The 23,740-nt window shown below is 48.8% G+C and overlaps 1 protein-coding gene across 1 annotated transcript in view; it reads left to right on the top strand.

Moving 5' to 3' along the window:
• SYCP2L (synaptonemal complex protein 2 like) overlaps nt 1-23,740 on the top strand; it is a 1,791,741-nt gene that overhangs the window by 599,642 nt on the left and 1,168,359 nt on the right. Inside the window, exons 17-18 of the mRNA XM_086966882.1 lie at nt 17,312-17,381; nt 17,598-17,664. Coding sequence (XP_086823008.1) covers nt 17,312-17,381; nt 17,598-17,664 — 137 coding nt within the window. The remainder of the gene's footprint in view (nt 1-17,311; nt 17,382-17,597; nt 17,665-23,740) is intronic.

Raw genomic sequence — 23,740 nt, forward strand, 5'->3', positions numbered from 1 at the left:
CATGACCGCCAGGAGCGGTCAATGCCTTTGTCTTTCATAAACTTTGCTAAGAAAGTGGCCATTTTCGCATCAAACTCAGGTGTCATGGCCCCCTTGCCCTCTAGAGTGGGCCTCGAACATTCACCTCGCAGGCAACCCCTAGCTTCCTTTTCTAAGGGTTTGCGCAGGCGACCCGACACGAACTTCGCCACGGTCTCACCCGGTGTCCAAGCCGCGGACCGCGGATGAACGATCTCATCCGGGTCCAACATGCCCGAAACATCCCGGGGTAAGTCCACGGTTGAGCCCGAGGGGCGCCAAGAGTGCTCAGACTCCCTGTCGTCGTCCGTATCTTTCAAAGACAGCCCCGGAGATGGAGAAGCGGTCCCCGTGTCCAATGAAGGGTCAGGGCCCGAAAGCGGCGCAGGAGAGGCAGAAGACGCTTTAGCCAAAACAGCATCCCTGAGACGCTCGAATGCGTCTCTGTCCACCCCCTGTGCCCCCGAACGAGCCCCCTTCTTGCACGGCTTTTTGGGGGCTGGCGGACCCTCAGACGAGGGCCCCGGGAGGTTAGTAGGTCCTTGCAAGTGGGCAGACGCCAATTTCTTGCACTCCTCTACAATACATGCTGAGAGGCGGTCCTCCATGGGCCCCACCACCTCAGTCACGCAGCGGTAGATTGAATTGTCAACCGCTTGATAAAACTCATCATCCTGGAGGTAGGAGTGAGACTCCTCAAAATAACCATCCTCCTCCATAATAGCCCTTATTAAATAGCTAGGGAGGAATACAATGCTGCCTTACCCCACCGGGTGTCTGAGGGCAGAATATGGGCAGTCCCAAGGACTGCAATGAAAGTTTGGGCCAAGGTATCTGGCAATCGGGGCTGCACTGTGACCCCCAAACGCGCAGACCCTCCACAGGACTGGGTCCAAACCACCCCCACAGCGCGTTTACCACACTCGTAAATACCACAGTGCAAACTCGCCTTCCGGCGTTCCTCGCAGTCAATAGCCGCTATACAGACCCTTAATAGGGCGTCAAGTGTTTACTGGGCAGCAATACGGACCCTGCAGAACCGGGCGTGAAGGGGTGGAGAGGGCAAGGCTCCGACGCTGGCTGACTCCTCCGCGATTCTCACAGGGTGAGGAGAGTTCCGAGGAGCCAGCGAGACGTTTGAGCGCCCTCTGGCAGGTGTCTTCCGCACCGCAACAACACTCGGGGGGGGGGGGGGACGGACGCAAAAGGAGCGGAAAAATGCTCCCGCGGTCGGGGCTCTGCAAAGTAAACAACGAAGCAACAAGCCCCCAACAATCGCTAGAGCATTAATCACTCTAAACAGTTAACAATAAATCGTACACTGGAAAAAACATAAAGAGCACTTAACTGGCTGCGTGAGCAGCGAAGAAAGAGGAGGAAGTTCAAGGAAGGACTGGCTTTCTACCTGGTAGCGGACATAGTGGAAGGACTACGTTTGGAGTGCCAGGGCTAACCTCATGGGACTTGTAGTTCTTGGGACTTAGAAAGCTTATGTTATATGCTCTTTGTTCCTTTGAGCATTGTGTTGAACGTTTTTTTCCTGAGCTGCTGTGTTTTTATCAAGGAATAAAGCGATGGAAGATACAAGCATAATCCGAAGCCTCCGGTCCTGACATAGAATCAATAATTTGAACTGGGGTTGTGTTCTTAACTTCCCCATGGTATGCATGGAGTGTGTGTAGTGCTGGGCAGTGTGTGATATTTGTGGGGGCATGCTGGGTTGCATGTATGCATGTGGATGGTCCATAACATGGATGCCTATGGGTTTAATTTTTTTAAGTTAGGGTCTGTAGAGATGAGGAATGCAACCCTTCAGACACAAGATGTTCATTGCTGACATTCCTGAGGGCTGGGGTTGGGGCCTTCACTGAAGAGAGAGAAGCAGAGCATTCTCTATGCACATCAACGGGCTCTTTGATTCCAGGAAGAGTTACTGGTCAGTGAGTTCTAGGCTCATTTCCAGGTTGGTAGTGTGACTGATAAGGTCAGTAGTGCTGGGGATTCTGATAGAGGACGGCTTAATCCTTTGCACCTTTATGAGACAACATTCAGTGGATCCAGATGTGAACCCCAATTACTTGCTTTATCTGTGTTGTGGGTCATTTGAAACTGGTGCCACTCCTGCTGTGAATGACTGTCCCTTTGACAAACAGAGTGCACTTCAAAGAAGCTGACCATACCAACACAAAATTCCAAGAACAGAGACTAAATCACATATGTCTGGACTTGGACGAAAAAGATGGGAGCAGGTGCCCCATATTTTGTTGGACAGCGCCATCTCAGCAGGAGAGAGGTTTGTGAAGTCATCTTGCTCTTGGACGCTTGTGTATCAAGAGGGAGAGAGAGGACCAGATAGCTAGTCCGTATCCCCAAATTATATAGAGTTTAATCAAAAAGAGACTAGCTAAAGTTGAGGGAGGATTAACAAGATTTAGTATTTAAATCTAAGTGACTCAGTTTTGTTTCGTCAAAGGGTAGTGACACCTGGTAGGTGTGCTCATGAAGCCCTCACCCACCAACCTAGTTGGTGGCATGCTTCATCATCGGGCCCACCCAGTGACACCTAGCGTGTCGTGGGTGTGGTTCGACGCCGATTACAGCGGAGCAGGTATGTCGCTGAGTGTGCGGTGAAGGGTGCTTTGAATGTGAATTTAAAACAGCTTGGCGGAGGTCCCAGTACCCGAAGGTGAATTAAACTTTAATACCTGGGCCACCGTCAGCGGTTAAAAATAAGGCTGTGGGATGTTAGAGGCGAGTTACGACCTCCCACATCCTTTGATGGGTCAACATGTTTCAGCCAGTGCCTTATGAATATGCTGGCTTTCTTCAGGACAGATTAAAATGTGTGTGCAATTAAAACTAGTGGGTGTGTGATTCAGACTGTGTCTACACGCCCTAAAGTGTTTATCTATGTGTGAGAGGGGGATTCCCTTCTCAAAAAACACGCTAGTTATAAGGAGTTTTTGCTTCAAGGTTTTGAAGTGGCAAGGGGTTGACCAGCATTTCTGGCCAGAGCCTGCTTTGGACCTGTAGTGCCTCCTTTGCCGAACCGGCATATTCATAAGGCACTGGCTGAAAGCACCCTTCCCCGCACACTCAGCGACATACCTGCTCCGCTGTAATTAGGCGTCGAAGCACACCCTTGACGAAACAAAACTGAGTCACTTAGATTTAAATACTAAATCTTGTTAATCCTCCCTCAACTTTAGCTAGTCTCTTTTTGATTAAAATCCTGCTCTTGGACCCAGGACTGGGGAATAAGGTCTACCAGTTACCAATCTGGATGAGGAGCCGTCACCCAGGAGCCAAGAACACACATGCCCTGTTCCTAGATCACCATCCATCTGCCTGTCTGCCAATACCTGTTTATCCCTTGAGGAGGAGAAGAGAGCCTGAAAGGAGCAAGGCACAGCGTGGACCCTAGTTACTGTAATCCAGTGAGTAGTGTGAGGTGCACTGTCCTGTCAGGACTCGTGTTGTGAGTGAACTGCCTGCTTTTTGATGAAAGTCTTAAACCCTATTGGGGATGCCATGAAGATTTTCTTGTGATCATTACCAGTATCCATAAACCCTGCATGGTACGATGTGGGCCACTGGGTTTGTCGGGTTGTCACCCCCACAACTGAAACTGTGGGCCATTGCCAGTGTCTGTGACTCCGGTGTGCTGGGACGGGCCCACTAACTCTTTAGACTACCACCTTGGGCGCCATCTATGTGGTTATCATGCCTTAAATATCGACTTGATGTCTGATGTACAGAACAGACTTTGAAGCATTCTGTGCAACTCCATATGTCCTAGTGATTATCTTGCTATATGATCTCTGAAATCGAGAAACTTGTTTTTGAAAGTGCACTTTATTGTTGATATTGCACATGTTCTGTTGTATTTAGTCATGAATTGGGCCTGATGAAGCGACATGTCGTGAAACACTTGTCAGCCCCTTTTTTCCATTTCCAATGAAGAAAATTAGAATATGGGTTGAATCTTCTCTATGACAGACTAATGATTATTTGATTCAAATGACCTTAAAAAACATTCTTTCTTTAGCACTTTAGATGCTCTCACCCATAAGACCCAACCTGGTCAGGATTGCTGCCCTTATCTGTGATCCCTGTATGCTAGGGAGGCCCTAAGGATGTTTGGGCCATCACTGTCAGAGGACTCCTTGCTAGCAGTCGGGGGTTCGGGAGGAAGTCTGGAAGCCGCCTGTTGGGACTCCGCTGATTCACCAACTTACCGACAGGAACCGCAAAGACAAAATGCGCTGCTCACAGAAATAGGTCTTGTCTGTGACCGCCCTAGTGTATTGATCCAACTGACCACGGAACAGGCATAGTGCGATTTGATCAGTGTAGAGTGTGGTGGAGATGAGTATCCCGGCTCCTGGAGTCTTTGGTAGGTCGCAGTTGGAGTAAGGATTTTGAAGCCCTCTTGCCCCACCAGTGTCCAGATTCACCGGACAGCCCATTGACAGGACGTATTGCTTCCTGCTTCTGGTCACATCCATTTCAAATCAAGAGGCAAACCTTCAGATTTTCCTACCAAGGCGTGGACTTGGCATCTACTAAGAGTGGTGGCGCTACACAAAACAACCCACTGACTGGGCATGAAGTGAACTGAAGAAGAGTGAGCCAACTGCCTCATCAAGCAGCTACCATGCTGTGTCTCTTCATGCAGCTACCGTGTGGTAGTGTACAGTGATTGCTGAGAGATGCTGCGTGACATTGGTTCCTTGTGTTCTGCTCACCCCCCCCCCCCACCCCTCCCAGGGGCACTTGTAAATATTTTGTATAAATGCAAATTTGTGCTATTTATGATATACCTACATTGTGAATAAATAACAATGTATGCGAATTAACTGTGTTATTACTCTTCATCATTGTGTGTATATATATATTGTGTTTTCGTTTGCTGGGACCCCCTCTTTTCTCAGTACCATAGCTACCCAGGTCCCAGTGACTGATAGTGGGTGAACCCCCTTTTGTATACCCCCCCACGAGAGTTGCTGCGTGACATTGGTTCCTTGTGTTCTGCTACTTTATATTAATTTTGTTTTGAGGCAAGCAGTAAACCGTCATGCAGCTGTGTACAGGTAGGCATGATTTATACATTGTGAACTGAGTACAGCATTGCTACAATGTGCTTTGATGCGATGTTCAGTAGGAATTTGTTTGCTACCGCCATGCATGGATACCGCAAGCACACAGGCTACTCAGTTTCTACGTGAGTCTATTTTTGTCTGTTTTGTTTTAATCTAGACCAGTTGGGAGTCTGGGCTGTTGCAGCATGTGCAGTCTTTTCAAAATGAGCCACGAGTCAAGCTTTGCACAACCGATCGTATCTTTTGCTTAGAGTCACGTGGAGCCTCTTTTCCTTCGTCATCGTTGCTATGCGGCTGGCAACATTTGTGGAACGTTTGTGAGCTGTAACACCCTTGAGCCATCTGGCGCAGGGTGCCACCATCTTGCGGTTGTAGTCTTAAAGATAACTCCGGGCTGACGCAGTACATCGTAGGGTCCAACCTGCTTCAGCCATCTGCCAACCACGTGTCAATTCCTATAAAGCTGATGTCGGAGTACTTAGTGAGAACTTTCTGTGAAGCTGTGACATGTTGGGCCTACATAGTTTTTTGCTTTGTTTGCCTTGTCCCTATTGTGATGTCACGTTGGACACCCATCATTATTTCTGTTGCTGATATGCTGATACTAACTTCCCTTTTTGACGTCCGTGGAGCAATATATATATGAGGTATTTTTGGAGACATTATTTTCTGCCTTCAGCTTTACCGCCTTCTGATAGAGACGCTTTGCAGTGTTCCTCGCTGTAATTCACCCCTTGCTTGCTTTCTGTTTGGGTGATAGCCACCTGTTGCTTACTTTTGGTTGGCTGTAAGTCTTTGTCCTTTCTTCTTCCTTTTGCTGTGTTCCGTGTTTACCATTTACTTTGCCAGTCTGGCCAGCTGGTGTGGCTGCGGTGTTAATTTGGAGTACTTTTCCTGGTTTGTTTTTGTGGTATACTTTTTTTATTTATGTATGTGTCTCCTTGTGATTTTGTGTTTTTGGACAGTTTCCTTCCTTTTGAAATTTGTTTCATCTTTGCTCTGCCAAGAAATGAGATTTGTGTCTTATCTTTCATTATTTTCCTTTTCCTCCTTTCATCTTGCTGCATTTTTATGCATAGTCTCAATTTAAGTGCGTTGTGTAGTTCACGAAATGCTGTTTGCATTTTTGAATTTGCGATATCTGCAGAGGCGGACCCCCGTAGGGGCTAGGGAGCCGTCGCCATAACCACGCGGCGAGCCCCCGAAGAAACAACAAAGGGGGAGGAAGACGGCCCGAGAAGGAGAAGAAGTGCGGGAAAACGGGGTCTCCCAAGTAAGCAGGGGACCCCGGAACGGCCGGGCAGCCCAGCAGCCCGGAGCAGACGAGCAATCCGCTGGGCGCCCTCTGGTGGCGGATAGGAGGAATTGCAGGGACTTAAAGGCCACACAAGCAGAGGCCGAACAACGGAGGCAGGGCAGCTCCTGCAGGAGCAGGGATATTGGTGCATAAGTTGAGGCGGCTGCACCCCGCCAGGGAGAGCAACAAGAGGGGACGTTGGTGCATAAATTGCTAGCGGCAGCACCCCGCTTTTTCACACAGGCAGCAACAAGAGCAAGGGCAGCCCAAGCAACAAGGCATGGCCAAGAAAGGGGGCCCAAGGAAGGGGCAAGACGACCTGAATGACCTACTGCGGAGGATCCGCGCAGCGTCAGAGACCCACGGGGATGGATGGCTGCAGGAGCATCTCAACCACGACCCAGGCGAAGGAACGAGCGGGGGACGGGGCAAGGCCACCACGCCCCCCCGGCTAAGAGAGGCAGGATGGCACCAGCGAAGCTAGCGGATGCAGCTCCGCCCAAGAAAGCGCCAAAAAGAACCCAGCCAATTGCAGCCAGCACGGCGGTGGCGGGGGGGGACAAGGGGACCGACGACACGCCAACCAATGGTGAGCATATTAGCACGATCATACAAGAATGTTGCAAAGCAATGGGAATGTTGCAAAGCAATGGCGCCACTGTTGTTGCAGGGGCTGGGGGTCCAGAACACGGGGGGTGCGAGGGCTCAACCGAGTGAAGGACAAGAGACAGGGCGACCGGGGGGTACCACGCCCCCGCAAGGGGAAGGGGCCGCAGGGCCTCCATGGTACCTACTCAACCCAGGCGTGGCGCGACAGCAGCGGAGAATAGGGCAACCATATACCACCGCGGGGGGCCAGGAAGGGTCACCGGCAGCAGCATGGGGGAGACCCAGCAGGGGAGTGGGCCCTCAATGACCTCAGGAATAGCGGGGGCATACGCCAGACCCTCCCCAGGCCCCGCGCCCCTGACCACCAGAGCCACTGGGTTAGCCAGCATGATACCAACGGCGGTAAAGGAAAGAATATGGCGGAAAGAGTTCATAGACATCTTCTCTTTATTGGAAATACAGCTAGAAGGGCTAGACCTGACCACATGTGACAAGGAGGAGGACAGGAGGGAAAGGAGAAGGGAGAGGAAAGAGCGCTCATTTGATAATTGGTTGGACGCATTCAGGATTATGGCGTGCATAATAGTTGAAAAGTTCCCACAATGCACAGCGGATTTATGGTTATACGAGGCGAACATACACAATGTGCAAAGGCAGTTCCCGGGGGGAGGCGTGGCTGGAATAAGATAAGGGTTTCAGGCTAAAAATGCAGACGCACCCCGAGATAGAGTGGAATGAAGATGTGTCAGGCTTCATCCATAAGATGATGGTAGCAAAGGAAGCCAGGTCCTGGGGGGGTAGGACCGAGCACTCTTACAGGAGCTCCTTTCAAAGAGGGAAAGGAAGGCCATTTCAGAAGCATAAACACTTCAACACGGGAAAAGGGTCGCACACAAGCGGACCACCAGCAATATGCTGGAAATTCGAGACCAATGAATGCACATTTGGGGCGTCATGTAAATTCTCCCACACTTGTTCAGCATGCGGGGGAGGGCACCCAGCGGCAAACTGCAAGCGCAGAGATAGCCATAAGCGCGACAAGAAAGATGGTAAGAAGCAATGAGGCGCGCAGGGCGGACCACGAGGGTGAAGCGCGACAGGATACCCCCTCTCTAGCATGGTCCCCCATCAACACTCAAAGGCTGCGCGCACTAGCAAACAGATACCACAACAAGTCAGACGCAAAAATACTAGTCCAGGGATTCGAGGAGGGTTTCACCATACCTTTTAAGGGCCCCCTTCCCCCTACCTGCCACCGGAACTTGGCATCGGCAAGACAGCACCCAGGGGTGGTGGCAAAAAAGATAGAGAAGGAGAGGCTGCTGGGCAGGATTGAGGGCCCCCTCCCGGCATCGGCGAGGGAAGGAATGGTCACCTCCCCACTGGGGGTGGTCCCCAAAAAAGAAGCAGGGCAGTTTAGGTTGATCCACCACCTGTCGTTCCCAGACGGGCTGTCAGTCAATGACGGGATCGAGGCGGAAGTGTGCTCGGTGAGCTACTCGACGTAATAGACCTGATAAGGGCCTCGGGGAGCGGCACACTCATGGCAAAAGCAGACATCGAGTCAGCATTTCGCCTCCTCCCAGTCCACCCCGACAGCTTTCACCTTTTAGGCTTCCAGTGGGAGGGACAGTACTATCACGACAAGGCAATGCCCATGGGCTGCTCAGTGTCATGTGCCTACTTCGAGCTGTTCAGCACGTACGTCGAATGGGCATTGCACGACCGCCACCCAGCGGGCGGTAAGCTGCACTACTTAGACGATTTCCTATTTACCGGCCCCGCCGACACCCCAGTGTGCAAGGACACGCTGGGGGCATTCATCAACTTGGCAGGGGAGTTAGGGATCCCTCTGTCCAAAGAGAAAACAGAAGGGCCATCGACAAGGATCACGTTCTTAGGGATAGAATTAGACTCGGTAACAGGCACGTCAAGGCTCCCCCTAGAGAAAGTAGAGGACATCCGGGGGTAAATAAGAAGCATGCGAGGACGGGACAAAGCCACACTGAGGGAGGTGCAGCAACTGATTGGGAAACTGAATTTCGCCACCAGGGTCACCCCAGCAGGCAAGGTGTTCGCAAGGAGGCTAACGAAACTCACGCGCGGCATCACACACAAACACTACCATGTGCGCCTAGGGGCTGAGGTAAAAAGGGACCTTGAGGTGTGGGATGCCTTCCTAGCGGACTTCAATGGAGTGCTGATCTGGAGGGAGGGGTGGCTGACCTGCAAACAGGTTGAGCTGTACACGGACGCGTCAGGGAGCACAGGGTTTGGGGCACTCTTGAAGGACAAGTGGTGCGCGGGTCAGTGGCCAGACAGGGTGTCACAACGAACATAACATTTTTAGAGCTGTTTCCCATTGTGGTAGCACTAGTGATTTGGAGAAAGGAACTCAAGAACATGAAACTGACCCTGTGGTCTGACAACAAGGGCGTAGTGCAGGCCATCAACAGGGGGTGGGCCAGGTGCCCGGACACGCTGAGACTAATGCGCCGTTTGGTTACATTACAGTTGGAGGGCAACATAGACCTACGAGCAAGGCACGTACCAGGGGTGGAGAACGAGCTAGCAGACGCCCTGTCCAGAGGCATGATGAGCAAATTCAGGGAGCTGGCCCCCGGGGCAGACGTGGATATGACCCCTTTTCCACCCCAGCTGTGGAAACTGGCAGGGCAGACCTCTCGGAACTGATCACTCAGGCCCTGGCCCCTGGGGCTGCAAGGAGATACGCAAAATACGTAGCCACAGTACTCACAGTAGGGGGCATACACTCACTAGCAATACCTAGCGCCACGCACAGGGCGGCAGAGCAGTTCATCAGCTGGGCATACAAGAGCGGCAAATCCAGGTCGTGGACACAAGCCCACCTTACAGCCGTGTCACACCATGCAAAACTGGAAACAGGGCACAACCCACTGGCATCGCACTACATAAAGATGGCAATGAAGGGGTGGAGAAGGAATGAAGGAAAGAAAGAGGACACAAGGCGCCCAATAGACTTCACCAGATTGGGGGCGCTGCTGCAGGCACTAGACAGAGTGACAGCAGGGGAGTACGAGCGAGTACTATTCAGAGCAGCATTCACCATGGCCTTCTTTGGGGCATTCCGCATCAGTGAACTGGTGGCCCCCGCCAGGGAGGGCCAAGCAGAGCGCTGCCTCTGGGCTAGCGATGTGACACCAGGTGCCGGGCGAGTAGATGTGGCGCTGCGGCGGTCAAAGACGGACCAGGAGGGACGGGGGGCCACGGTGACCATACACTGCATCCAGAACAAGGAGAACTGCGCACTGTGCTGCCTCTTTGCCTTTATGGCAATATGCCCAGCGGGGCATGGCCCCCTGCTTATCCACAGGGATGGGTCATACTTGAGTAAATTCCAGTTTATAGCAGTGATGCGCCAGGCCCTCAGCAGTGCAGGCCTGCCGCCTGGGGCCTTTGGATCACACTCATTCCGAATAGGGGCGGCCACGACCGCGGCACAACAGGGAATGCCCGAGGCAAAAATTCAGGCAGTGGGGAGGTGGCGCTCGCGAGCGTATAAATCTTACGTGAGGCCCCAGCTACTGTGACTAAGAGACAAACAGGGTAGGCGTGAGAGTGACCAGTCGCTTTACATTTGCATCAACAGGGAGCAGACCACGCCTCATGTGGGTGGTGGGCCACTCTTTTATCAAGCGGATGGGCGCGTGGTGGGAGCGCAAGGGGCGACAGCTCAAGGACAGACCACAACACACGTGCATCTGCTGGTTTGGCCAATCGGGCATGCACTGGTCTCAACTCGCAACGGCCCTCAAGAAAATAAGGGAGGGGGCCGGGCGCCACCCAGTTTCTGATCATCTACCTCGGGGGGAACGACCTGGCCACAATGGGTCGGAGGGCCCTCCTATTCGGAATACAGAGCGACCTGGTGGAAACAGCCAGGAGGTGCGGGAAAACGGCGATCATTTGGTCTGAAGTGATCAGCAGGCAAGAATGGCGAGGCGGCGAGGCGCCGAGTCATATAAAGGCGTTGAAAACTCGAAAAAGCTGAACCTCACTGTAAGCAAATTTTGCAGAGCTAACGGCCTGGGCTTCGTCAGGCACGGGTTGATTCACACCGGGCGCCCGGAATACTACGCAACCGACGGGGTGCACCTGTCCGAGCAGGGGATGGAGATCTTCTGGAGCAATCTGTGGGGCGCCATGGTGTTAGCAGGTTGCCAATGAATAACGGGACGCGAGGGGGGAGCCGCAGGAAGACGGCAGCCTCCCTGACGGCGTGGCAAAGGGCTGCGCAGAGAACGGTTGGTACGGAGGCACACCGGAGAGCGGTGCGCCAGAATAGGTACACTCACCTTCAGATGCCGCACGGCTGGGTGAGATGGCCTAAGGACAGCGGCTCTGGGATGCCTCACGGCTGGGTGACATGCGACGAAGGGAGGGGGAAGAGGCAGAGACGGCGCTCGCAGCCCAGCCCCCGCCAGATGGCAGGGCGCAACAAGGTCCGAAAGGTAGCGAGGCAGCCTAACTCTGGGACAACGAATATCCCCTTCCCACGCTGAGGAAGCGCAAGGAAACCCAACCTACAAAAAGAACCGCCCCAAAAGGGGTAAGAGACATTGGCAAGGAAATGTATATGACATAACATGCAAATGCAAGTAATACCTGTTTCCTTGTAACCCTTAATAAACTGCGGCCAACAAATGACCACCACAAAGAAAGGTGTAGTGGCTTTCTTGGCGGGAAGGGAGGTAGGAAATGTATGGGTATTTCACTGCGGGAGTGGGGCAGAGTTCGCAGGTTACTTCTTATGCAAGTTTCTTTTTTGGTAACTAATTTTCTGTTTCAATTATAGTATTTTGCATTTCTTATGTAATGCTGTTTTATACTTGTATTTTGTTACATTCTCTCTTGCAGGTTTCTTTTGTATCATTGTGATCTTTCTTCTTATATTTGCTATGTTTTTTGTGCACCATATAAAGGGGAAGGTGTGTTGTATCTAAGGTTTTATATTATGCATCTTCCTCGTTTCTCTAACTATTCTGCTCAGCCAGTGTGAATGTGTTGGGTAGAATGTTGGTGTGGATGGTAATGTCATTGGAATGAGAGGATTGCTGTGAGGTGGAACGTCTGTCGGATCCTGGGCTGAGCAGCAGAGAGCCTGCTCCTGTTGGGACCTTTTCTACATCTTGACTGGGAAACCTACTTGACATCTAAGAAAAATAAACTTATTAAACTGTAACCTAACCACGTCTACTGGAACTTCTTTGTACAATACAACAGGTTTGTTATCTTTTACATTTGTCTTAATAATAAGGCAAACTGTTTTCCATTTTTACATATAAATACAGGCAGAAAGCCATTTATTTTCTTGTCTGTATTTATTTTTAAATGTGGATAAAAATAGAAACTGGGTGCTCTTTGAGTGATTCTAAATACACGTTGTTGAGACTGCCAGGCCAATGACTGTTTGGATTTATAGGTACAGGGGTTAAAAAATAAAGGAATTTTAGTAAAGAGGATCAAACGGCAGTAGACAAGGCTGATACTGAAATGTGCATATTTTCATATAAATCCAAATCCCTGAAACCTGGCAGCATTCGAGCATGAATACATATTTATTGGTTAAATAAATGTGGAAATATTCTAGTTTCAGCTTTACTTTTTTCACTAAACCCATAATAAATGTGGGTAAATACAGATAAAAATGACAGAAAATAAATATGGATAAATCCAGACGGAAATAAAAAAAAAAGAAACACCATAAAACAGGGAGCCCTACTTTTAAACCAGCTTAAACCCCATCAGATTCTCCACCTTTTATGCTCTTTTAATTCAGAGGATGGCATCCCTCCTTCAATTTTAAGATTTTCAAGATTTCAACTTCGCAAGGTGATGTAACCTTTTCGCATGGGTGAGAGTGTAGTTAAAGGAAACACATTTAAATAGCAGAGTTTCCCTCAAATTATGTACTTAAATGCATTAGGTTGTTTAGATGCTCTGTCCCTAGACCTTTTATCAATTTAAAATGGAAAGTCTCACTCTTGAAAGCCATCCAGATACATATCACCAGATAGAGCTGTATAGTGTGCTTTTTGAAAGCATCCTCGTTTTATTGCTCGCTCCCGTGCATTTTTTCAAGCACTTTCCAGGAGCTTTCCCACAAAGCAAAAGCTTAAAAAATTAAAATATACTCTGTGAGGTTTCACTTAAATTTGGAGAAAATTTCTGACTTTTAGAGAATTTACAAATAAACCAAAGAATAGTTCTGGAAAGCAGGCAGTCATAAATCTTTATAGATAATCTCATGGGCAATAAATATTCGGGGGGGGGGGGCAGGGGAGAGTTGATTTACACCTGTGATAAATTCTGCTTAGGTAAAATTTTCGGAAGTTATTTTACCTTTTCCTGAAAAAAATTATTTACACATGAAAATAGGATGTTCTCCTCATTTTACCCCACCCTGAAAACGGAGTTACTCTAACCTCGGTCAGGAGCAAATTTGAGCTTCTTTCCAGGGAGTGAAATTGCATGCTAGATGAATGTGAAGACACACATCTATAAGATTGTGAGAGAACCTATACTTCCTAGGCACAACTCTTAGAAAAGCTCACATTTGGCTCCATCAACCACATTGATAATCCACCATGAAGGCACCTGTTTGTAAATGCACTTTGCATGGGTAAAGTTCTATGCATCCTGATCGGATCCTCTAGAACAGGAGATTAAATTTTCCCTCTCAAATTATATTTATTTCACATAATGAAAACATCCTCAACTGTGTCTTATATGGAACGTATGGGGTAGACCACAGCAAGGGTGTGAAGGGGTAGATGCTGTTGGTGCAGAGGGAGATAATACAGAGGAGCCATTCCAAACCTGCCCTAGTTTGAGCTTGGATTTTGATGCCTATAGTGACACTGTTCACTGGGCTCTTCCTTTAAGAGCCTGCAAAGTTAACCCCGCCCGGCCTGCAAGTTCGCTCTCCCACTCCTTTCTATGGCCCCATTCTTTACACTCCCCTTCCTTAACAATATTTTTGGAGGACACAAGCTTGCTTATGGTGTAGAAATAAGCCACAGTTTATAGCATTAAACACAATATTGATCATACATCTCACAACATTATGGTTGGTCAATCACGACCCTGGTTTCTTGACATAATTCACATCTCTTAGTAATATTGTCCCTCTTTTTTTGTTTCCATTTCTAACCAACATCTCTAATCTGGAGCGGTGGTCCACTCTACTGGTACCCTAGTCTTTACGGGTTTAACCTTTCCTTGCTACTGACCTCGTGGGCGGCTATCAGACCTGGTCTGGGCTGCAAGTGCCGTTCGCATGGCCTGTACCCTTGCTGACCCTTCACCTTCTCCACCATGCCCCTGCCGTGTGGCAACCCAAGGTTACTGTCTGAGCAGCCCTTCTATTCTGGCGGTCTTTGTGTGCTGTCGCCTGCTCACCTATGCCCCTGCTGTGAGGCATCCCAAGAACACTGTTTGAGCAGCTCTTCTATCTAAATTACTCTTTTCCTTGGGTACCTTTCTCTGCTGTCTCTGGCACGCTGCCAGCGGTTTCAGAATTAGTGGCTACCCCCCTCCCTTCTGAAAAGCTTGCCCATGTGAAACCTAGTTGCCCCAACAATATTGAGTATGAACATATTCATGCCCACCCCGGTTAAGTGTACCCCTTCCTCAGCACGGTAACCTGGCGACCTAAAGTTGATCATCCTGTGCCTCATGAACTCCTAACCATTCACCCTACATATTTTTGCCCTTGTGATGTTAAGCTTCCGTTTGGTCCTGTCTACCACCCCGATGGCCTCTTACCATACCCACTGTGCTCTCAACTCTGACCAACCAAGTTCCGCCTGGCGGATCATCCTAGGCAACGCCACCATCGCAGATGTCGTCGAAGCTGACTCTGTGCTCTCTCTCTGGGCCTTCAATGGGGGAAACGGCGGCACTCAGGGTCCGCACAGTGCGCGTCTACACTTTTAAGCAAGCCAAAGTTTTCACACCGGTTGGCCGACTCCTGATGATCTTCCGCAGCCATCGAGGGATCCAGTTGGCGACACACCGAATCACCACGATGGCACATCCGCCCACTGTTTCGTCCCACTCTCAGCAAGGTATCCACAGAGGTCTGTTGCTGGCAAGGCCAAAGGAACAGGGCACAGGTGATGTCCATGGAGATCACTGGCAAGTTTAGTTGCACAGTTTGTGTGTTTCAGGTGGAACTATGCCCTCCTTTTACCTTCCTCCAGTGTCTGCTCCCTAGTCACCAATTGGGCAGTTCCCTCTTTTGAAACATGCGCCCAATCGCAGCGCAACATTTTCGCAAGCTTTTTGCCTCGCAACCTTGGTCACACTCCTGCTGCCGTGAGGTGTTCCCTGTGGACCCTGATTAGTCCAACTTTACTTCCCCGGCCCATGCTACATTACCTTGGATTGCCAGGCTCGTGGGCACTTGCTATGTTCATAAACCCTACTGCATTCTACTTTTTGAACAGTCTTATGTATACGGACATGTATTTCACAAGCTTGATTTTTGTTTCTTCTTTTTCTTCATTTGTTCTGAATGCAATAAACGATCTTTACAAAAGAAGAGCTTCTGAAGCACTAGGTGTTACACACTCCTTACTTTTTAGGGCTCACCTTTCCTATTCCGCAGGAATAGGAAAAGAGCCCTAATGCAGCTAAACCAAACTTCAGGCCCCAGAGGATTTTGAACAGTTCACGTAAATCAGTCACGTGACCTGCTCTCATGCACGAGCCTTCCCCCTGGCAGCAGCATTTGGCACATCAGAGGCTTCGCTACCCCGCCCCCTGCTATCACTTATTCACGGCCGCAGGCCGTGCCTCCCTTCTACTTCCCCTGCTCTCTTCCCCAGTGCTTGTTTGGTAAATGTTCCTCTTGCTCTGGTCCTGAGTTGCGTTTATGCTCCGTCTGCTATAAAGAATGCATGCACTCTGCGCTGCCTGTCATTAGAGATACTTGGAAACATGTCACCGCTCATTTCGGTAGATTGCCCTCGATTGAGCCAGCCAGTCCTGCTAAAATAGAGCTATGCGCTCTTTCTATCTGTTCTGGATCTTCCCAAACTCAGACTAGTGACCTTTGCTCTCCAACTAAAACGGATGTGCGTCACTTATTCACGGCCGCAGGCCGTGCCTCCCTTCTACTTCCCCTGCTCTCTTCCCTCAGTGCTTGTTTGGTAAATGTTCCTCGTGCTCTGGTCCTGAGTTGCGTTTATGCTCCGTCTGCTATAAAGAATGCATGCACTCTGCGCTGCCTGTCATTAGACATACTTGGAAACATGTCACCGCTCATTTTGGTAGATTGCCCTCGATTGAGCCAGCCAGTCCTGCTAAAATAGCTATGCGCTCTTTCTATCTGTTCTGGATCTTCCCAAACTCAGACTAGTGACCTTTGCTCTCCAACTAAAACGGATGTGCGTATATTGATCCCTTTACTCTTCAGCGATTACCCTGAATCGCCTTGCAGCCCGTTCTGCTCATAGCTTCTTTTGTGTGCAGATTTTATATAACGCAAACTCGACCCGCAGGTATTGGAGCGCTTCACATGAGCACTAGTTATGTTACACAAGGACACTTTCATTGTGTGGTAAGCGCAGGGAAATAAAGTGATTTGATCAGAATCACAAGATGCTGAGCCCACGCCAAGGCTCCAACTCTGTTCCCCAGCAGCATTTGGCACATCAAAGGCTTCGCTGCCCCGCCCCCGTCACTTTTTCATGGCCGCAGGCCTGCCCTCCTCTTGCTGTCTGTAGATCCTTTCACCCCCGCCGTCGTCCTGCTATCCGTGGTAACTCACTCATTGCTTCTGTTGCATATGTATAAACTTGCTGTTATATCGGCCCTTGTGTAGCACAAGCAACGGATTACAAATGCTATAGGTGTCACATTTCCACAAGTTAACACTATTAGCATTGTAAATGACAAAGGTATTAATTTCCAAGATTTCAAAACAAAAACGTAAATAATAAATTTGTCATTTACAATGCTAATCCCTCAAACTTTACTAATGCGAGCCCTATTGCTTTGCAAATGCTTGTTACTAGGAGTAAGTCAACTGAAACAAGTGAGTCTTGTGGTTAAATCTCGGATAATATTTAAACTCGACAGGAAGGTGAAGGTTTGCCCAGCATTCTGCAATAAGGGGTCCTATTGCTATATGTTAGAGGAAATGTATTGGTAAGGAACCGAACTTTTCATGTACAGTTCATTGTATGACAGTGCTGCGGTTTGTCATCTGTATGTTCATCACAATGTTACCTTTCAGATGCCGAGTTCCAGCACCCCATCAACACACACAAGCCAACGTGTGACTGAATCTCAGGAAATTAATGTAGGTCAGTAAGTGATTTTAATTAAATTCACCAAATTGTCTTTGAACTTTTAGCACTTTTTCGCTTAGCAGTTGTAAAACTAATTTGGTATACTGGCTTCATCTCTTGCATTGAGATGCTTGTGCTGTTTGTTTCTTCGTTTAGTTTGTTGTTTGCTTACTCTTGATACTTTGTGGGGATTTAAGGATACATAATGCTTTTATTTTCTCTGATTACCAGAATCTGGCCCAGAAACAACACCTGATGTTTCTAGGAGTGCTCCACTGGTGATGTCTGATGAACCCTGGTAAGCATTTTTTGCAGTTTCTAGGAATTTGATGAAGGAAGAACTGGTTTGTTGTGTGGAGCCTGCATTACAATTGGGTTGCAAATGCAGGATTTGAAGCCTGGAGTTTCTAACTAAGCTCTGTAGAAAGGAAATCAGGAGCCAGAGAGTTGATTAGGATTGTTTTACACTAAAGGCTGGAGAGTCATTCCAGCATAATCCTGGTCAACAAAGATTCCATGGCTGTATATGTACACTATATTTGCCGGTCTACTGGAATAAAAAGGCATCTAACAAAAATTCTGGATAATGGTACAAGTAAAAACTTTGTCATCACTCTTTTGAGTTTGCCATTAAAGCCAGGTGAGAACATGTTCACAAAGGTTCATATTTCTGCTCTGCTGGTTTGAAATGACTTAATTCAAAAAGGCAGCGAGTGTTAACTTTTCTTTCAATAGACTCCAATTTGTTTGTTCTTTCTTTGCCAACATTTAACATTAGTCAAATACAATTTATGTTACTGTTTAGTTAAAATCTTTACAACAATCTATAATGTGTTACAAAGTATTACAGAATAAAAGAATAACTTATACAGGTAAAACCTACTCAAAATATAGACAATAATTCTGCCTCAAAAGTACAAAGTCGGAAAAAAACTTGGTCAAGCCCCTGAATTTAGTTTTATTTTGTCTATTGCTACTCAATTGAGCATTGTTCTAAAATAGTTTTGTTTAATACAGTCCTTGTCTGTGTGGTAGGCAGTACTTTTTAACACAAATCTGTAGGTATGAACTAGTCCGGTACACGCTTTGAAGTATTATATAATCTGCCTCAATATATTTTGTGAGGACATCCTGGAAATTGCCAACTAAAAAGTTTGGTGGCTTAAGAAGTTCTTACTCTGATGATTTTAAACCTGGGCTTTAATCACTTGTTTTGTTTCGCAAACCAAATGCAAAGCAGGTGAAGAATGTTTTCGTTCTTTGATTCACGCAAGCGTCAGTTATACATTTTTATGTAGCTATCTTTGTCCCAAGAGAAAAAAATCTACACCTTAAAAAATAGTTCTAACTAAAGGTTTAGTGTTCTGCCAACTACCACAGGGAAACTAATCCGTGTAAGACACTTGAACGTACTTCACCCTCTTAAATAGACGGACTACTACCATAAGTTTCGTAATAAAATTCAATGATTTTTGCCACAATTATCTTGAATGCTAACGAAGATAGGTTTATCCTAGGCCTCCTCTAGATTCAGCCGCTTTTTGTTCGAATTAATGTGGTCAATCCAGGATGTGAGAACATGGATTAGCTGGGGTGGATGTGGGTGCTCACCAAGTAATAATTCCACAGTTCCTTGCTAGTTCCAGTTAGGTCTCAATTTAAACCATAATCTCAACCCTTGGTAGCTGTAGCAGAGAGCAGACAGGAGAGTGAGATGGCACGCTGCTGATATTGGACATAGCAGCCCCACCACTCAGATGGACTACGATCTGGGCGGCACTCTGGAGTCTGTAAACCGGGCCAGGGCTTTAAAGTGTGCTGGGTCTCAGCACCGGCAATTCTCAAAATCAGGTGAGAGGGGTATCTGTCGGGCTCTACATTTTTGCCACCCAAAAAAATCTTAACTTCGAAGAGACTTGTTGTAGGTCTTTCACAGCCTCATTATTTCAGAACTGAAGCATTTTCAATATGCTATACAACCAAGTCATAGTTGTTGCTTATTTATCTTACACAGCTAACAACCATTAGCAAAGCCAATAGCCCTGACTTGTTGAAGGTGTAATGTTACTTGTATTATATATCTGTATTCAATGACAGAAACAGCAAAATACCAGTTCGGCGGCGCACTATGCTAAGCACACATTTTTAGAGTGCATATTTTTAAGCCACGCCCCTACTTAAATCGGCCACGCTCCTTTGAGAGACCCCCTAGTTTTTCAATTCCATCTAAAGCCCTGAGCAGGGCCCCCAGCTGATCCGTATTCTCACCCTGGCACATTATTCAATTACATGTCACCGTGTTTCTTTGTTCTAGCGCAGTCTAGAAAGAGTTATGCCAGCCGGCTCCTTGAAACTAATATCGGAATCAGACTGGAGAAAATATTTTAAAGCGGTTCCACTGCCCTTTTTCTGATCTCTTCAGTGTTTGTCTAGTGTCACAGACTCCAGGCATTAGGGCACTGCAGAAATTATTCACCTCCGAATTCCTGAAGTGCCCTGATGCCTTTCGGTTTTGGCGCTATGCAAACACTGATATTATTACATGATGTGATTGGGGAGGGGGCAGGATTAAAATAGACCTTCACTTCAGTCTGAGACCGATGACAGTCTCATTTCTTTGTAGTCTGCACAATAACAGAGAGTTGATTATTGCAGTGTTATCTAGATACATATGTGCCTTTTGTGACGCTCTAGTGTTTCACGGGTCTCGGCTGAGACCCGGAAGCACCTACATACATTGTAGCACCTTCTGGCTAGGCGTGGCCAGAAGGCTATAAATAAAAGGACGGAGGTCGCTCGTGGCTTCCGGTTCATACCAGTATTCCCAGTGTGTGGTGTCCTTATTGATGTGTGTAGGCCCAGCATTGTAGTAAACCCTTACTCCCGTACACTGGCGACGAAGGTGGGGACGTTCCTCGGAGAAACCCGAAGGGAGAGTGAGGTAGCCTTACCGTCGCTGTTCTACAGCGTGGCCGCCGGTCTGCACGTGGGCCGAGAGAGTGATAGAGCTGTCGTCTGAAGAGGCCGCCGAGCCAGCGAATCCGGTAAGCAGCGTGAGGAGGGCTGCATGAGGGACCGGCAAGCAGGGCCCCAGAACCGAGGAAGACACGGCCGAGGGAAGTAAAGGCCCGGCTGGAAAGCCGCGTGGTACGCGCATGCGCAGTGTGTGCGAGGCTAGCCCCAGCGTCGGAGACGCGTGAAGAGGCCTCCCCGCAGCGCGGAAGCAGCAGCTCCAGCGAAAGAGCAGAGAAGTGCCCCGAGGCAGTGTGGAGAGTGGGGGCAGCGAGCCAAGGAAGACTAAGTGGCCGAGAGGGCAGATAAACAAGCATTGGCACATGCAAATGAAAGTACTAAGATGTCACCGCAGTGAACAAGGCAGAGACTGTTAACAAGCATTGGCACATGCAATTAGTAGCACAAAGTTGGAACCACAGTGAACAAGGCAGTGGGGAGGAGATAGTGTGCCAGAATGCGAAGTGAGACGAACAACAAGCAGTAGTGTTGGCAAGTGAAGTGCGGAAGAAGGTCCCAACTGACGACAGCAGCAATGTCAGTTGTCCAAGGCAATGCAGCGCAAGGGGAACCCAGCAAGCAGTAGCCCCAGCGCAGGTGGCAGGGCCGGCAGGCAGTGGGACCAGTAGTCCAGCAGTCACCATACTCACAAATTAACCAGATACCGCCGTTTAGTGCATTGATTTACCCAGGGACGGCGGCACCAAGATGCACTGTGTGGCTGAGCCAATTGAACAACTATTTCACGGCAACAAGAGAAAAAGACAATGAGGTGAAAAGATCCCTGCTTTTGCATTTTGGTGGGGATGAGCTATACAAACTATTCACACACTTGCCGAACACTGGAGTAGCAACGGACTATGATGCGGCAGTACAAGCGCTAAATGCACACTTTGACCCACAATTGAATCCCCATTATGAGCGTTTCAAGTTCAGGCAATCAAGGCAGCGGGAAGGAGAAACAATGGACGCCTTCCATGCATGGTTGAGGGAACTAATTAGCACATGTCCAGACGATGACCAAACAAAAGAGGTGACGGCGCAGTTGATTCAAGGCTGCAAGAATAAACATCTCAGGACACTGATACTGAGACAAGCCCGAATAACACTGGATGAAATATTGATGTTGGCCAGGTCGCACAAGCTGTCCGATGCATGAGCCATGGCGATGGAGGCTGCCATAAACCCAACAGCGAACACTGAGGTCACAATAACAACGGAAAGGGTAGATGCAGTGTGGAACAGCGGCCGAGGAGGACGAGGAAGATGGCTGACCAGAACGCCGCGCTGCACGCCGTGTGGCTTCTGTGGATATGAAGAACACAACCAAGATGGCTGCCCAGCACGTGGCAAGGTGTGCGCCAAGTGCGGAGGACTCAACCATTTTGCCAGTGTCTGCAGGGGTGGTGCGAGAGGAAGTTTTCGAGGACCAGGAACCGCAGGCAGAAAGACACCAACCAAAGCAGTCAGACAACTTGCCTTAGAGGAGGCACACCACTCGAAAGAAGCCAGAACACAGTCCCGCTATCCACAGCGGTTAGATGATTCGTCGACCGGGGATGAAGAAGAGTGCTACTACTTCTCGTTCGTGAGTGAACTCAAGAGAAGGAGACCGCAACCGAAGTGTTGGATTCAAATTGACGGATCGACAGTCACTGGAGTCAGACACAGGAGCCACGATCAATGTGATGGGCATTCAGCACTATAAGGCACTAAAACAAAGACCGCAACTGGTGCCGTCGAAAGCTCTTATTCTAACGTATGGCAGCAAGACACCGCTACCGGTGCGAGGGAAAATGACTGTACGCATCAGGGCAGATGATCAGGAACTGACGACTACTTTTCATGTGATTGACAAAGAGGCAGACTTGCTGGTAGCAAGTCACACAGCAGAAGATCTCAAGTTAATTGCATTTGCTAATGCTGTCAAAGCACTGCACACGGAAGAAATCCTTCAAATGTTTCCATTGTTGTTTCAAAGTCTGGGAACCATTAAAAGACCACCAGTCAAACTGCACATTGACAAGGCCATACAACCTATAGCATTGAGGCATCGGAGAATCCCGTTCCATCTCCGATCGGCAGTTGAGCAAGAGCTGAGGAAGCTGGAGGAGAAGGGGTAATAGAGAAGGTAACGGGGCCGACGCCATGGGTGTCACCGATGGTGATTGCTGTGAAACCCCGACAGCCAGGCCAAATACGGATATGCATTGACATGCGGATGCCCAACAAAGCGATCAAAAGGGAGAGGCATCTCATGCCCACGGTAGATGATATATTGACGGACCTGAATGGAGCCCAATGGTTCTCCCAACTTGATCTGAATGCGGGCTACCATCAGTTGAGGCTGGCTGATGAGTCGCTACATCACAACGTTTTCAACGCACTTGGGCCTAAGAAGGTACAAGAGATTAAATTTTGGCATCACCTCAGCTGCAGACATTTTTCGAAACGCTATCAAGGAAATCTTGTCAGGGCTGCCTGGAGTACTAAATGTCAGTGATGACATACTCATCCATGCAAAGGCCAATGAAGAACACCATCGGAGGTTGAAAGCCACGCTTCGGAGATTGGCAGAATTTGGAGTCACACTACACAAAGAGAAGAGCCAGTTCTTTAAGGAATCCATAGAGTTTTGCGGGTACATCTTTGACTCAGAGGGTGTCAGGGTAGACCCCCGGAAGCTGTCTGCCATAAAGTGTGCTCCAGCCCCAACAACAGCATCGGAAGTGAGAAGTTTCATGGGCATGGCGCAGTACTGTGCCCGTTTCATCCCTCAGCTAGCCACCATAGCGGAACCATTGAGGAACCTGACGAAAAAGGAGAATCCCTGGCAATGGTCCAAGATGGAAGCCGAGGCATTCGACAAAGTGAAAGCAGCGCTACTGGACAGCACAACAATGGTGTATTTCGACACGGCTAGACAGACGGAGATACTGGTGGATGCCAGCCCGGTAGGCTTGGGCGTGCTCCTGACATAGGATGCATAACCAGGAGTGTGGGTTCCCCTAGCATTTGCAAGCAAGGCCCTTACAGCAACGAAGGCCAGATATTCACAAATTGAGAGAGAGGCGTTGGCGGTGAAATGGGCCTGCAACCATTTCCACCTGAATATAACGGGTCATCCATTTCGGATGGTCACAGATCATCAACCGCTAATACCGTTGTTTAAAGGGACAGCTCCGCACCCCCCGCCTCGGATCGAGAGATGGGCCATCCAGATCCAACACTATCAAATGGACCTAGTCTACAGACCGGGGGCAAAGAACCCAGCAGACTTAAGGTCAAGGCATCCCCCAGTCGACGCAAGTGTGGCAATAGATCAAGAAATGCTGACGGACGAATTTGTGGACATGGTTTCT

The sequence above is a fragment of the Lissotriton vulgaris genome, chromosome 4_1, assembly GCF_964263255.1.
Source record: "Lissotriton vulgaris chromosome 4_1, aLisVul1.2, whole genome shotgun sequence".
NCBI classification, from domain to species: domain Eukaryota; kingdom Metazoa; phylum Chordata; class Amphibia; order Caudata; family Salamandridae; genus Lissotriton; species Lissotriton vulgaris.